Source organism: Elgaria multicarinata, chromosome 1 (assembly GCF_023053635.1).
Source record: "Elgaria multicarinata webbii isolate HBS135686 ecotype San Diego chromosome 1, rElgMul1.1.pri, whole genome shotgun sequence".
In the NCBI taxonomy this organism is placed as follows: Eukaryota; Metazoa; Chordata; class Lepidosauria; order Squamata; family Anguidae; genus Elgaria; species Elgaria multicarinata.
In genome coordinates, this window is record NC_086171.1 from 10,203,732 (window position 1) to 10,220,449 (window position 16,718).

The 16,718-nt window shown below is 46.1% G+C and overlaps 1 protein-coding gene across 6 annotated transcripts in view; it reads left to right on the forward strand.

Annotated features, from left to right (window-relative positions):
* DYNC1I1 (dynein cytoplasmic 1 intermediate chain 1) overlaps positions 1–16,718 on the forward strand; it is a 235,578-nt gene that overhangs the window by 115,690 nt on the left and 103,170 nt on the right. For all 6 annotated transcript variants that reach the window (XM_063123101.1, XM_063123117.1, XM_063123132.1 and 3 more), the window contains exons 9-10: positions 1,430–1,529; positions 8,774–8,899. In XM_063123101.1, coding sequence (XP_062979171.1) covers positions 1,430–1,529; positions 8,774–8,899 — 226 coding nt within the window. The remainder of the gene's footprint in view (positions 1–1,429; positions 1,530–8,773; positions 8,900–16,718) is intronic.

The window sequence follows — 16,718 nt, forward strand, 5'->3', positions numbered from 1 at the left end:
GCCCATCCCACCTAGTGCCATGCTTACTCATGAGTAAGTGTGGCACCAGAAATGGGCATGGAGCTGTGCCATGTGGCTCCGTGCCCATCAGGGGAGGGGGTGGCAGCAATTTTGCCACTCCTGGGATGGCAGGGAGAGGGTTTGGGGGGGGCGGTTTCAGGGTGGTTGTTTTTTAAAGCCTACCCATATTTTTGATGGAGTGGGGCCTCGCTCTTGCACGACTGGCCCCACTGCTTAAAAAAAAAAAAAAGATGCTTACACCATCCCTGAACATGGTGTGGGCATGTGGACCCAGGGGGAGGATCTCGGAACCAGGAAATTCCGAGATCCTCACCACTCCCTCCTGGAAGGCCGGGAGGTATAGAAAGTCCCAGAGACTGTTGCATTGCAAATGCTGAAGCAAGTCCTGACCAGCTTCTACATCCAGATTAATTGAACTACAATGACAATAGGACATGGGAATCCTGAATCCACACATGGAAGAGGGCCATGCATGTGCTCAGCCTTTGTTCCAAATCTTCCCTAGAAAACATGCAAATGAGGAAAATGTGAAGCATTGCTCAGGAAGAAGATGAGCAAAGGCATGTGCCCTATTGTTCATTTGCTGATCTGTGTGATATTGTATGCAAAATATATAGCAGCCACAGTCTGCAAAGACATATTAGTATGTAGCATTCTTTCTTTGCAATATTCCTTCTGAAAGTTCTTGTGCTAACTGATTTAACGTGGAACATGTCATTACACTGCAGAGAGCTTCATCCTTTAATCTGAGCCTGGGCTAATCTGCAACCTGTTGTGAATGCTGGATCTTGCCCCCCAAAAGTGTGTGGTAAAATGCTGATGTTTAGGGTAGCAGAAGTATTTTCGAGAGGTGCCTGCTATCCGTTACTGCCCCCTGGAATCATCCCTGACTCTCTAACTATGTTTTGTGGGCCAATGCATGAATCCTACAGCATGGGACATTTCACTAGGTCCTATTTGACTGTGACATAACATTGACGTAAGCAACCACAAATTAGGGGAGACAACTCTGCAGATGTTTTCAGAAGCCTGGTATCTCTTGAAGCCTTCAGCAACCAGGACCAATTCTGCTCCATGTCTAATTTACATGGATTTGCACTCTGAACAGGATTAGGTTTGGGTCAGGTGCAGCATTTACACGGCGGGTATCCACTGTAATTGGATTGTCTGTGCTGCACAGTTATACTGTTTAGATAGGAAATACCAGGCAGAATAATGGGGTGGAAGTGATGGGCAAAGAGGACACAGTTCAAGATGCTCCAACTAGCTAAGGATACGTAGCAGGGAAATGAAACCATCTGAATTCTCTGTAAGAAGTAGTTTTGTAAATCAGTTTTGTTACTTTAAAGTGCCAACTATACCTTTTAAGTATAACTAAAGCATAACTCTTATGTTCAAACCCATATAGAGATGTCCAAGCTGGAGCCAACTTGTCCTTTAACCGCCAGTTCTATGATGAGCATTGGTCTAAGCATCGGGTTGTCACTTGTATGGATTGGTCTCTTCAGGTAAGACTTGCATATAAACGTTGGATGTTCTGGCCAGGATCTAAAACGTGATGTTACTAGTAATTCCAAGAATTTGAACTTGTGCTTCTTGAATAACAATGCCCAACACTACAAATTAGGGGTGTGCATGGACCCCCCGCTCCGCCCCGCGGGCCGATCTGAAAATTTCGGATTGGCCCGCTCCGCTCCACGCCGCTCTGCCCATACTCCGCTCCTCTTCGCCGTGGAGCTCCGGCTCCGAATCGGAGCTCCGCAGTGGAGGGGAGTGGTGCCAGGTAAGGCCGGGAGAGGAGGGCAGGGGGGTTTACTGGGCCCTGCCGCCGTCGCCGCCCGTGTGGCGACGGCGGCAGAGCCCGGTAAGGGACCAAGAGGGAGGGGGGCCTTACCTGCCTCCGTCCGCGGTCTGTCGGCTTCTTCAATTGAGCCCATGGTTCAACCAGGAAGTCTGGGCTGCGGGCTCAATTGAAGAAGCCAACGGACCGCGGATGGCGGCAGGTAAGGGAGAGGAGGGGGGGTTTGCCGGGCCCTGCCGCTGTCGCCGCATGGGCGACAGTGACAGCGGCAGGGCCCGGTAAACCCCACTTACCTTTCCGGCGGAGCTCCGGATCGAGGCGAAGGATCCGCCTTCACCTCGATCCTCTTCGCCATGCTCCGCCGGCCCCTCAATCCTCTTCGCCTCCGCCTTAAGGGGAGGCGAAGCACCCCGCTCCGCTTCTAATTCGCCGGTCCGATTAGAAGCGGAGCACATCCCTACTACAAATGCTGTGTGGCAAACGGATGTTTAGGAAAATGTGTGATATCAGCTGTTCAAATTAAAAAAAATGTCACTGAGTTAACACAAAGTCTCATGTACATCCAAAGTAGCGCTGGAATTTGTGTAGATACCAGTTGGCTTTGTGAGATGAACCACCATAGCTTAGTGCAGGGATGGGGAGCCTCCAGTTTTGAGTGGGATGGCTTGACAGGCCACTCTTACCTCTGATCAGAGAGCGGAGATAAGAGAGTATTGAAAGGCAATTAACCTTTGAATATCCTGCAAAGTATTGAGCTGTGCATTTTGCAGGCATGACAGCGGTTGCACTCTTGAGTAGACTTGCTTAGAATTGAACTGTATACTGTATGCTTGGTGTGGAAATATCCAATTGGTAAGAGCTGTATCTGGCCATGGCCACTTTGCTTTCTTGGTTCTTAGCCCTTGCCCTACCCACTGCTAGAATGTGGCACCTGAGACCCTTTCCACATTGGAATTCAGCCGCTGGGCCAAAAATGGTTTGATACCCTTGATTTAGCAGTAGAGCACGTGCCCTGCATGTGGGTGGTCCCAGTATCTCCAGTTTCTAAAAAATCAGGTCGTAGGTGACATGAAAGACCTTTGCTAGAGAGCCAGTATCAGAGTGCAAGATAGACAAATAGTTTGATCTGGAACAAGACAGCTTCCAATATCGATACCACCATTCATGGGATATTCACATTATGAGCCAGTTACTTTGGACCTGACTAAGAAACTCAAACTTGCAGCTTTCTTGAAGGAGATAATACAGACCTGGAAGTCCGTTTATATCTATGGCCTATAACCCCACTTCATTTCAAGATGTTTTGCATCCATGTGTTTTAATCAAATCCATTTTGCGACAGGTAGGCATTGGCGTGTGGGTGGCCAGTAAGCCTATGTGGATTTGCACAGAAATGAGAAACAAGCCTGAGGAAACACTTATCTTAGGCTGTTCAAGGGGCTGGAAATTACATGGAATTCTTATCTGATAGTGTTTTTTTTTAAAAAAAAACAAGCAGCGTTTACTGTATTCCCGGGACAGCAAGATAAAGCTGACTTGGAAGGCAAATGCCAAAATGTAATTGTTCACCCCCTCAGGCATCCAAGCATGTTCTGTCTCCCATTTCTTTGTTCTGGGGTGGCCCTGTCTCACCTTCCCGTCCTCCAAACTCTTATCTTCCTCGGATGTACGCCTTACGGAGTTTCGGTGTCACTGTGCATTACGTCAAAAAGGGGCGCGTTGACCTCTGACCTCTGTGCTTTGAAAGTGTGCTGCAAAAGAGAGCTTAGTAGGGCACAGTACATTGTGACATGTTACATTTGTACAATTTACCCAAGACAGTGTTTGGATTAATGCAAGGAAAGCAGCACAGTTGAATCCTGTGTGAATCAGGATGGTGGGGGTGAAGAGTATTAATGTTTACGGGATAGATAAGCTCCAATGAGCTGCAAATGAGAAAGCACCAGAAATAGGGGGCTGCCTATACAGCGTCTGAATGGCACCTGCAATAAGCAAAACCTCGAGCTTTTGCTGCTGCAGGGTGGCGGTAGGTAATCTCAATGCAGCAGCAAAAGCATGGGGTTTCCAGTGGCCAGGATCGCCCCCTGCCTTCTCCCTGGGCAGATGGTGACCAATCAGGGGGCACCATCCACCCGGCCACGCCTGCCTCACAACTCCAGAGCAAGAATAGGTGGTGGTTGTACTGTATTCGACCTTGCTCCGGACAAAAAAGTCAGGGTAATTGACTTCTTTCCCTTTGCAGCTTCGCGGGAAAGCCCTGTGATGGCTGCGAGGTGGCTGCTGCGTCGTACAATCATTGCAGCGCCACCACTCAGCCTCCCTGGGGCTTTCAGTGCTTATAGACAGTCCCACACTCCTAGCCCTGCCAAAAGCACACAACGTCTTTGGACTGCTACCAGGGTTCACTGCTAGGCTAGTATCTGCCCTGTCCCCTCTTCCTCCCTCCTGGGTGGCTTGTTAGGGCAGCAACAAATTTCCCACAATGCTCCCACTATAGTGTCACATATTAGTCGGTATTAGTTTTATGTATTTTATACTTATTGTTGTTCCCTGCCTCGATCCAAATGGAGAGACGGGTTATAAATAATGTATTTATTTATTTATTTATTTATTTATTTATTTATTTATTTATTTATTTATTTATTTGCTACCAGGTAGTCCCCTGAGGCCCACCTGTGTAAGAGGACCTCCTCATACCAGTGCTGAAGGTCTGTCACAGCTGCAGGACATACTACAATGGTTCATGTTAAAATTATACACACAATCACACACACACACACACACACACACACACACAAACATACCTCCCAGGAAAACCAAATGTATTGTGCTGGCGGTGGTGATATGATTATTCGAAGCATAGACAGAAAACAGTGAAAACGATTTAGCTATCTATCTGTACATGTGTGTATACACACGGTTGTTAGCTTTTGTTGTGACAGGACTCCTGTGCCTCTAATAGTTGGGTGACAAGCAGATATTAAACAGGTAAATCAGGCTAAATGCCTGTTTGGCATGCAGCTGCCAAAGGCACAAGAGTTTTACGGGAGAAAAACTGGCAACCCTTATATAAAATGAAATGCGTAGTTTAGACATTATGATTCCAGTAGTTCCCCCCCCCTTATATTAAAAACAGCTGTGCAATATTTCACATTTACACATTTTTTAAAAGAAAAGCACTCTTTTCCCAGCTTGCCATCTCCAAGCCCACCATCCCAGCTAGTGTCCCAACTACCCTCTGGAATTCAAGATACTTGGTTGGCATCTTCGAGGAAACATGTCTAAATGAAGCTAGGCTGGCTTTCCCCTGTTTTCATGTGCCTCCAACCTGTTTTCATGTGCCTTCAGTGGCTTTTATACATTATTGGAGATACAGCAATTTGCTTTTTATCAGCTGTCTTTTATTCACAACTTCTGGATGTATTGTTTTCTTTCCTGCTTTGTATTTGTGGTTGCTCTGTTGTTCGTCTTATTATATTTGAATGTATTTTTGTAGGGTGTTTTTATTTATTTATTTATTTATTTATTCATCGTAAGCTACCTTTTGGCTACTAGGATTTTGTGTGTGAAAGGTAAGTCCAAAACAACATAAATAAATAACTCGATCTTGCATATAACCACTCACTTGGTTGCCAGTGATAACCAAGAATTCCACACAGGCAAGCGCACGGACTTCCGTCCAGATGACTGAGTAGGCTGGCCAAGAAGGGTCAAAATAAAATGTCCTGCCTTTGCCAGGCCGCTCAGCCTCCATGCTGGCTGCGGAGGAAGCGAATCTCCTTCCTCTATGGTCAGCGTGGAATCTCAATCGCTTGGCAAAAGAGAGACAGAACACTCTGTCTCTCCTCTGGTAGCCCACTTGGCTGCTGTACCGTCTGCGGAGGAAATGAAGCCCCCTCCTCCACGGCCAGGACATTTTTTCGCAGGCTAGTGGCTTTTGAGGGCTTAGTAACATGGCTGAACTAAAATGGTAAAATGTGCTCATTTTGATACCGTATTATATGGGAGTGCAGGTGAGTTACTTGCTGTTTCAGATGTTACTGTGAGTTGTTCTAAGCAGGGTGGGGAACTTCTTTCAGTCTAAGGGTTGAATTCAATTGTGAAGAAGCTCTTGAGAGCCGCATTCCAGTGGTGGGAGGGACCAAAAATACAAAAATGTGAGTTTATTGAAGCTTAAAGCTCTTATGGCCAGTAAGAAGCCTAATCTGGACCTGGAGGATGTTAACAACTACAGGCCGGTGGCTAATATCCCTTTCCTGGGCAAGGTGCTTGAGCGGGTGGTTGCAGGACAACTCCAGGCACTCTTGAATGAAACGGATTATCTAGATCCATTTCAATCGGGTTTCAGGCCTGGTTTTGGAACGGAAACTGCCTTGGTCGCCCTGTGGGATGACCTCTGTCGGGAGAGAGACAGGGGGAGTGCGACCCTGTTGGTTCTCCTAGACCTCTCAGCAGCCTTCAATACCATCGACCATGGTATCCTTCTGGATAGGTTGTCTGAGCTGGGAGTTGGAGGTACTGCGTTGCAGTGGTTCCGCTCCTACTTGGATGGCCGATTCCAGAAGGTGGTGCTGGGGGATTATTGCTCTGTGCCGTGGCTCCTAAGCCATGGGGTTCCACAGGGCTCTATCTTATCCCCTATGCTGTTTAACATATACATGAAGCCGCTGGGGGAGGTTATCCGGAGATGTGGACTGAGGTGTCATCAATATGCGGATGATACCCAGCTCTACCTTTCCTTTTCATCAAACCCAGGTGAGGCAGTGACTGTTCTGAACCAGTGCCTGGGCACGGTAATGGACTGGATGAGGGCTAACAAACTGAGACTCAATCCAGACAAGACGGAGGTACTGTTAGCGGGTGGTTCATCTGTCCGGCGAGGTGATGTTTACCCTGTCCTGGACGGGGTTGCACTCTCCCTAAAGGATCAGGTCCGTAGTTTGGGGTGCTCTTGGATCCAGAACTGTCACTTGAGGCACAGGTGAACTCAGTGGCAAAGAGCACCTTTTATCAGCTTAGGTTGATATACCAACTACGCCCTTATCTGGACAGAGATAGCCTAGCTACAGTTATCCATGCTCTGATAACCTCTCGTTTATTACAGCAATGGGGCTGCCTTTGAAAACGGTCCGGAAACTTCAACTGGTACAAAACAGAGCAGCCCGTTTACTAACAGGGACTGGCCGGCGAGATCACATTACGCCAGTCCTTTTACAACTTCATTGGCTGACAGTCCAGGTCCGGGCCCGATTCAAAGTGCTGGTATTGACATTTAAAGCCCTAAACGGTTTGGGGCCAGGTTATTTGAAGGAACGCCTCCTCCCATATGTACCTGCCCGGACCTTAAGATCATCTACAGGGGCCTTTCTCTGTGAGCCCCTGCCAAAGGAAGTGAGGCAGGTGGCTACTAGGAGGAGGGCTTTCTCCGCTGTGGCACCCCGGTTGTGGAATGAGCTCCCCAGAGAGGTCCGCCTGGCGCCTACACTGTACTCCTTTCGTCGCCAGCTGAAGACCTTTTTATTCTCTCAGTATTTTAACACTTAATTTTAACTTAAATTTAAATTTTACTGTTTTAACTCTGTATTTTAATTTTATATCAATTTTGCTGCGTGGTTTTTATCCTGGTTGTGCTTTTTATACTGTATTTTGTATTTGTGTTTTTAACCTGTTGGTTGTTTTATTATGGTTTTAATTTTTGGGAACCACCCAGAGAGCTTCGGCTATTGGGCGGTATAAAAATGTAATAAATAAATAAATAAATAAATAAATAAAAGTAAGCCTTAGGAGAGGCTTTTCAACTTTTTAAAATGGGGGAAACACTGCGCAAACCCGTCAAATGACCAGTGGTTAGGGGAAAGGGGGTGGGGCCAGGGGAGGGGCCATGGTCACCTGGGGACCCCAGGAGCATCTGGATTGGGGCCCTAGGTCTGATGTTCCCCACCCTTGTCCTAAGGGCACTCTCATCATTATTACTTAAATTACTTATATGTATACTGCTTGATATCATAAGATCTCTAAGGGGGTTATCATAGGGATCCATCCGACGAGCGTTTTATTGCACGCTCACTACTGGGCACGCACAGATTTTTCGCAGGTCCCTCACATGATGTCATCTGCCTCCCGCACGCCTTCCGCCCCTTCTGGCCTTCGTTGCGTGACAAGATACTCTCAGCCCGGAACTTGCTGCTCTCTCCTGTGTGCAGGAGAAGCAGCGGGATTAGAACAGCCTACTGAATGGGCCTCGTGCTTGTTGTTTACTTCTTGTTTTGAAACAGGAAGTAACTGAGCAATGAAAACAAGAACGGAGAAGCGACGGTAGGGAGCGTGTTTTCCCACGTGTGATGGAGCCCATAAAAACCGCTTCATGCCAACATATAAATCCCAAACTAAATCAAAACGTAGTGGTTTTCTTAAATGTTTGGAGTGATTCGCGGTATGTATCTTATTCAGGATGCAATTGTATATATGAGTTCAAAGGAGTAAGCCCCACTGAACACAGTAGAATGTGCTCCCAAGTAAACATGCACACAATTGCACAGCAATTCTGTCAAGGTAGGCCTGTATTATTATTATTATTTTAGCTCAATATCACTAATGGGAGAAGACTTCTTTTGATGTAGTTATTTTCGCTAGCCTTTCGCCCTGAATACAAGCTTCTGCTCAAAATGTACTCTGAAAGGTCATTTTTAGAAACAACAACAACAGAGTGTGGGTTCCTGGTCGACAGCTGGTTGGCCACTGTGGAAACAGAGTGCTGGACTAGATGGACCCTTGGTGTGATCCAGCAAGGCTCTTCTTATGTTCTTAAATAAATAAAATTGTGGACACCCACTGGAATTGCTTGCCCTCTTGCTATTTTATATTTCCTTTTGAATCTATCCACTTACGTGATTTTTTATATCAGCACTGAACACTGCATGTTCAAATTTTACTGTGTTTTTTTCTTCGCAGTACCCTGAGTTGATGGTTGCTTCATATAACAACAATGAAGACGCCCCACACGAACCAGATGGGGTGGCCTTGGTTTGGAACATGAAATTTAAGAAGACGACCCCTGAATATGTTTTTCATTGCCAGGTAAGATCACGCCCCCGGTCCGTTTCATCAGAAAAGTTGTGCCGAAAACTACTGTGTGCCGCATCTGCCCACCATTCGGAAAAAGTTGGAGTTAAAAATAGAGCCTTTTGGGAAGAGTACTAGGAAGCACGCTAATGTTTTTAGAATGTATACAATCTTCTAAAAACACATAACATAGCCCAGTTGGAGACTGTGTGTCATTTTCTGTCTATTTTAAACAATCCTCAAGAGAGTTTGTTTATAAAAACCTCACACTTATGAAGTAAGTGTGGTGTACCACTTCCTCCTCCAGCTGGCAACAGATGCTTTCCCACCCACGTAAATTTCCTTGTGTCCTCTATTCCAAATAAGCCTGTGCTCTGTGTAATATTGTTTGGAGTGATATTGCAGATTTACCGTACATTAGCATAGAGAATATTTGTGAATACTCATTTTGCCTATAGCACTGTGATCAACATTAGAGTTCCCACCAATTACTGTTTTATTAGCAGTTGTGGCACAGATGAATCCTCACTGTCACTCAGCACTCTGCCGTGAACAATTGAGGAATGAAATCCAGAGGCATGGATGTAAAATGTGTCTGTACTAGCTGTATTTCTCCAGATCTCCCTGTCCCAAAAACAGGTGGTGCAATCCACACCTAAAACCAAGCAGTCCCTCATAAAAGAGGCACTAACCAGATTGTGTAATAGGGGAAGGTAGTGTCTTGTTAAAGAGACATGGATTTCCCTGTAGTCTTCCGTTTGGTAAGAACACCATCCCCTACAAACGTGGCAATCTATATTTATTTCTTTTATTTTAATGCATTTGTATCCCACCTTCCTTCTAACAAAGGACTCAAGGTGGCAGACCTGGAATTCCCGGGCAGTTATCCAGGCACTCACCAGCCCCAGATCTGCTTAGTTTCAGCTTCACCTTAGTCTATGCGCTAACCTAGGGCATAGATTTGCTGGCAGGTAAGCATAGTAGCCTAGGCCAGAATTTTTCTCTGCAGTAAATCTGCTTACAGTGAAGAGCTCCAGCATGTCTCTAGGAATGGCAGGCTGGGATACCTGCTCGAAGTTCTAACCGGAGCCTGTCTGTCGGAGAACATGATTCTCATATTGAACAATCCTCATTGGTTTCTGGCTTCTTTCCAAGCACAAATCAAAGTACCTGTGAAGCCCCAAATAGTAATACATTCTTAAACGTTTAATGTTTATTGTATACTTATTGTATTTTATGGTTTTAATTGTGCACTGCCTGGAGAATCTCAGCTATTGGGCAGTATGAAAATGTAATAAATAAATAATAAATAAAATAAATGGTTTGGGGCTGTCAGGTATAAGTCTCATGCAAGGCCGGGGAGGCCTTGCAGGATTGTAGGTAGATTTAATTAGAACTAGTTTGGAATGTCTGTGCAAACATGTCTCTGTCAGAGTTCTCACGGAAGTAACTCACTCCCTGTCTTGGCCTTGAACCTCTTAGACTTCAGTGGGAAACTTATCGAGTGTTTTAGAAAGGTGGGGGGCCCTTATTGAAAGAGTCACTCAGATTGTAGTGTCATCTTGGTGGGCTGAGCAGTGCCACCCTGTTTGGACACAGGCATGAGTTACGGGCTTAGCCCCTGTCTGTCAAGAGGTTTTGAACAGACCTACGCCTCCCTTTATAAACTGGAACAAAGGCGAGGAGCCTTTGCTAGGAACATCTTTCGACTCCTGGCCCCAAATCCCTCCCTGTTTGGATCCGTCATCATTTGGGACTTTGGAAGAACTCTGCACATAGATTCTCTTACATTTGGGCTTTGGATTTCGAAGGACTATGCCATGAGAAGTATTGTGAGGCTTTTCATAGACTTAAGCTTGCATTTGCTGTGGGGCATGTGTTTGTGGTCAGCTCAGCATACAGCAGGCTGGGAATGACGGATGGACTTTTCCTCTGCCAGACTCAGGTGGCAGGGAGTTTCCCCAGAGCTAAAGTATGTGCAGGACTAGCTCCTTGGGATGGTTTGTTAAGCCTTTCAAGAATTCCCCATTGTGATTACCTGAAGAATCGTATCAGGAATCTTTCCCCTCCTTTGGTTGGGTTTAGAACCCATTTTTGGAACCGTTAAGATGGTAACTGGGAAACAAGGTTGTTAAAGCATTTTGACTGTATGTTATCTTGAAGCCTAAAGCTTTCTGACCATCAATCAGCTTTAAGTATTTTGGAAGTGCGTGACCATTAAGCTTTTTACTGTGAGATTTCCCTGAATAAAAGAAGGCCTAATCTACACCACGCAGGATACTGCATTATGAAAGTTGTATGAAAGTGGTATATAAGAGGCAGGATATAAACACTACTGCTTTATAGTGGTATTGAGGTGCACTGACAACTGTTGGGGCCCATTGACACATACCATATACCGCTTTCATACTGCTATATCCAGCTTGGTGTAGCTCCTGCCTTTTATATACCGCTTTCATAGTGCTATATCCTGCTTGGTGTAGATTAGGCCGAAGTCTCACTGAGTGGGTATCCTGTGTCCGTTTGCCAGCATGTGTGAATGCTGGGGGAAACAGGAATCCTCAACAGGGCAAGGAAATGTAAATGACTGTTTCCCCCCACATAAACCTGCCCATTCACTCAGATTGCCACTGGAGACACAACTGGAGGCAAAACTGAAGCATGGTGCCCACTGCAGCCTTTGTGCACCTTCAAAACACCCCTCCTGAGTGTCAGGCAGAAACAGCTTGCCCAATGTTTCCCGATCCCCCTTCCCACTGCATTCTCCACGCTGCATGGGGATTTTATGTGACAGCAGCACTATCTCGGTTGTGTGGATGGCGCTACTGTGTTAAAAGGCTAAAGATCTACATGGCAAAGGTGCCACATAACGTTTGACTTTCAGGTGTGCTAAATAAGAATGACTTGAGTCACTGAAACATATGTGGGGAAGCATAAGAGCTTTCCACTTTCTTTCTTTTCACACTTCTTCATAACATCCAAAGTAAAGGCAGCTGTGTGTCCCCCATGGGAAGATAGCGAATTGTGCTTATATTGCAAACACATGGTTATCCCCATGTGAGGGGGGCAGGGAGTGCAGGAGCCCATTTTGGATGTTAGAAAGAAGAGGAGAAACACAAGGATGATTCACTCAGGAACATAGGAAGAAGCCTTACACTGAACCAAACCATTCGTCCATTTAGCCCTGTATTGTTGACACTGACTGGCAGCAGCTTTCCAGGGGTTCAGGCTGGGTTTTTTCTGCCGTACTTGGAGATGCTGGGGTTTGAACCCAGGACCTTCTGCATGCAAAGCAGATGCTCTACCATTGCACTACTGCCTGTCCCACTTATTTTTCCTGTTTCCCACTTATTTTTCCTGTTTTCTTGCACTCAGGGCAAGAAAAACTTCATGTACAGTTTTCAACTAAGTTAGCTTACAATAGGATTCTTCTGTGCTCAGTTGTTTCTGTTTTTCTATGGAATTTCACTTGCTAGTTTAATGCAAAAGTATCGGGTTACAGGAACAGGAATCTCCTATTCGCACGCACCTTGAAAATGACACCCTTGCTGTTGTTTGATAAAAAATAAATAAAAAGGTGTAAGAATGGATTCGAGATACCCATTCCATAATGAAATACCACATTTTTTTTCTGTCAGAGCACTTGTTTCTGTCAAAGTTTCTTATATTTTGAGTATTTGTACGAACTTTGACTGACACTCATATCGGAAGCTTTAAAACTGGCGTATCTGCCTAGCATACTGAAGAAACATTCATGTAAGGTGCTGGAGCTTCATGGTTCACGTTGCTGACAGCGCCTCACTGTATTCCAAGCTTTTATTCACTCCTGCAGGTACGCTGGTAATTCATATATTATAAAACCGAGCTTTTGTTTGATCCAGTTAAGCTTGCTGAGACGACAATAAGGAAGGATTCAATGGATGGGGTATCAGTTGAGGACTTTCACATCTGCCACCAGAGTCAGCATTTTCATTATACTTCTGATAGAAATACGCTAAAATTATGTGGTGTTTCAAACCACAAACGGCTTGAATCTGAGAACGAGCTGGATTTAAGCATGAGCTCAGGACATAAGACTGCAGGCAATACTGTGCCACTGTTTTAAAACATCCCCACAGATATTTTAAGTGCTCTTCCCTTGTGCATTTTTCGCTGGAACTATATTTGAACCACTATGCTGCAAATGCAGGGATCAGGGGGGAAGAGTAGTTGCTAGATGGAATTTATTCTTCCTGACTGGTTAATCACAACCTGTGTGATCCAAAAGGTTGACACACTTTCTCTTGGTCTTCCAAATGAAGGCTGAGCTCACTGATTCAGATGGAATTAAAAACAACAACAACATTCAAGCATTTCATCTTACCTCAGAGCCTGGAAGGCAAGCAGGCTATGCTAAGATTATCATGATGTCATTCTTTGGTTACTTAGTGGAAACCAAACATGTTATTATTTAGTTTAATTATATATATATATATGAAAATCTGCAAAGGAAATGTTCCTTAACCTGCATCCCGGACCCCTAGTGTTCACAGCGTTGTTGTTTTTATCAACCATGTCCAGTTTACAAAACCAAGAGCAATTGGTGGTAACCACTTCACTTGCTTCATTCCAAAAGGAAGCTAATGTTCAGGGCAGACAGATATATATATATATATATATATATCTCCCTTTGAATTCAGTAAGACTTACTCCCAGGGAAGTGGGTATAACAGCCTTGCTCAACCTGGCACCCTCCAGGTATCTTGGACTACAACCCCCATCACCCCCAGTCACATGGGTTGTAGTCCCACTGACCCGGAGGGTGCCAGGACTGTATGGGATTAAAGGTTTAATCTGACAGAGTGCTCAGTTCCGATATCAGTGAACGAACAATGCTCCATATCTCGCTCTTCATTTTTTATTCCACCCCTCTCATAATAGCCCTGGGTTTAAATAATCTATTTTTGGTGCTGTGTTTTACTTGGTTTCTTATTGCTAAGTTCTGGCATATAAGTATGGGCAGGTTTAGAAGTAATAGATAGGAAAGATTTCTTGGTCACAGTTCTGGGGGCTGTCTACACAGCACTGCTTTCATGGACACTCCCAATAAACTTGCACTAGTGTAGCTTCGAAGTGACTACTACTGCAACACACGGGTGGGACTGAGTGTGGAGTATTCTGTGAGGAAACATCACAGCATTGTGGCACAGGGCCGTAAATGTGGCAATAGTGTCCATGGATGGGGAATAGAACTGAATGTCATAAACTGCGTAGATGCGGGGAAGCAAATGAGCGGAGGCTTCTTCCCCGCCCGCTCCCCCCACTCAGTGAAGTGCATTGGAGGATGAGTTACTTGTGAGTTGACGTGTTTTATCTGGCACCTTTTGTCCACCCTTGCTCAACAAGTTTAGGGGTCATTTGGCAGTAATTAGCTTTTAAAATCAGGCTCTGTGTACTTCACCCAGTGTCACCCCTGTTTTTGCTAGTATTTTCCCTCACTAATGGACACTGCCAAGAGGCAGGTTGGGGCCAAGGGAGACCACAGTGATGAGGAGGGGGGAAGAGGAGAGTTCTCCCACCCTTCCTTCACCCTGTAGCTGTGAAATTATCAGCTGCCTGTTGGGGACGTGTGTGAGCGAGGGGAGAATGCTCCTAGGACATCCAGCCACTGCAGAGAAGCAGGCAGCTGAGGCAACTGAGGCAACTTTCCCTTCCCCCTCCCCATTCCCCCGCCCCACCCCACTCAGCCTGCACTGCAGCCCTTCATACCTTCATTCTTATAAAAGAGTGAAGGGCTTAAAACAACTGTCTTGCCCCCCCCCCTGCAAACTGAATTGAGTCCAATGGAGGATAATGAGTTACTTCGAGGTATGTTTAGCCAACACTCGCCTTCTGCCAACCCAGTGTGGTGTAGTGACTAAAGTGTTGGACTGTGAGTCGGGAGATCCAGGTTCTAGTCCCCACTCGGCCATGGAAACGCACTGGGTGACTTTGGGCCAGTCTCAGACTCTCAGCCCAAACTGCCTTGCAGGGTTGTTGTTGTGAGGATAAAATGGAGAGGAGGAGGATTATGTACACCGCCTTGGGTTCCTTAAGAGGAAAAAAGGCAGGATATAAATGCAGTAACAACAACAACAACAACAACAACAACCCTTTGTCAGCAGGAAGAAGGCTCATTGGGGGAGCAAACACCCTTTAAACTCACTACACTCATGTGCACATTCACTGGTCTGGTCGTTGCAAAAACAGCATTCAAAGGGATTCTCCCAACCACTCCGCTCATATTCGGTCAACGGCATTGCAGGGAATGAGTTACTTTAGGGAATTGCAGGAATGAATTACTTCCACACATGCTTTGGGCAATCAGTTGTCATCTTGGGTTACCTGCGTGATAACAGAGAGCAGAGGAAAGAAAAATGGGAAGTCGCACAGCAGTGATGGAGGTGAGATCTGCCCCCAAATTTCACCTACCACCCCATCAATGACACATGCACAGAGAAGCATGGTGATGGCGGAGCAAAGTTAAAATATGCGGTAAAACGACACTGTGAAAATGCACAGCTTCGGGACGATGTGGCAATGAATTGGTGGCTGTGTCATGTAAACAAAGGTCTAAATGATCCCACCTTTGTATCTTAAGTTTTTTGTGAACTGCCCAGAGAGCTTCAGCTATCGGGCGGTATAAAAATGTAATAAATAAATAAATAAATAAATAAGTTGGTAGTTGATCAGGCCACATTGGAAGATGCCTCATACTGAGTCAGACCATGTGTCCAGCTAGCCCAGTATTGTTGGCACTGACTGGCAGCAGCTCTCAAGGGTTTCAGGCAGGATTACCTCTTTGCCATACTTGGAGAAGCTGGGGATTGAACCTGGGACATTCTGCATGCCAAGCATGTGCTCTATCACACTGAGCTATCTCCCCTCCCTGAAGGAAGAAAAGCATTCATTATCTGGCAGTCTCCCATCCAAGTACTAACCAGGCCGACCCTGTTTAGCTTCTGAGATCAAGTGCATCCAGGCTAGCATGGCTGGAGGCATATTTGCCTTGCGTCTCAACAGTTGTGCCTTTTCCTTCAGTTTTCACATTTTATTTATTAATTTATTCTGTATGCTGCCCAATAATGTATGTTCTCTGGGCAGCTCACAAGAAATAAAAGAATAAAATATAATATTAAAATCTGAGAACATAAATAAATAGCACTATAGAATGTTTTAAATCCTCAGAGAAAGAGTAGTTTCTTTTTCTGTTCTCCAGAGTTTAGTCTACACAGTCTTCGGGGCGCCTGGAGTGCGCCTGCAGTGCGCCCCGAAATCGATGATGTAGACAGTACCTTAAGCGTTCCAAGAAGAGGCGGAGGAGGAGGAGGAGGCCCCGCATCGCCCCTCGCGGGGACGGGGTGAAGAGTTGCCAGGCCTGGCGGCTTCACTGGGGAATCGGCTGCGTCCTTGGCGCTGCCCACCTGCCCGCCGGCCTCCTGTTGCCGGCGAAAGAGCCACCCGGGCCCACCCGGGTCGGAGAGCTCAGCGGAAGAAGCCGCCGCCAGCTTCTTCCGCTGAGCTCTATGACCCGGGTGGCTCTTTCGCCAGCAACAGGAGGCCGGCGGGCAGGTGGGTGGCGCCAAGGACGCAGCGGATTCCCCAGTGAAGCCGCCGGGCCCACCAACTTTTCACCCCGTCCCCGCGAGGGGTGATGCGGGGCCAACGCCTCCTCCTCCTCCTCCTCCTCCTCCGCCTCTTCTTGGAACGGTTAAGGTACTGTCTACATCATCGATTTCGGGGCGCACTGCAGGCGCACTCCAGGCGCCCCGAAGACTCTGTAGATTTGCCCCAGGTGTTTTTAAAGAACTTACTA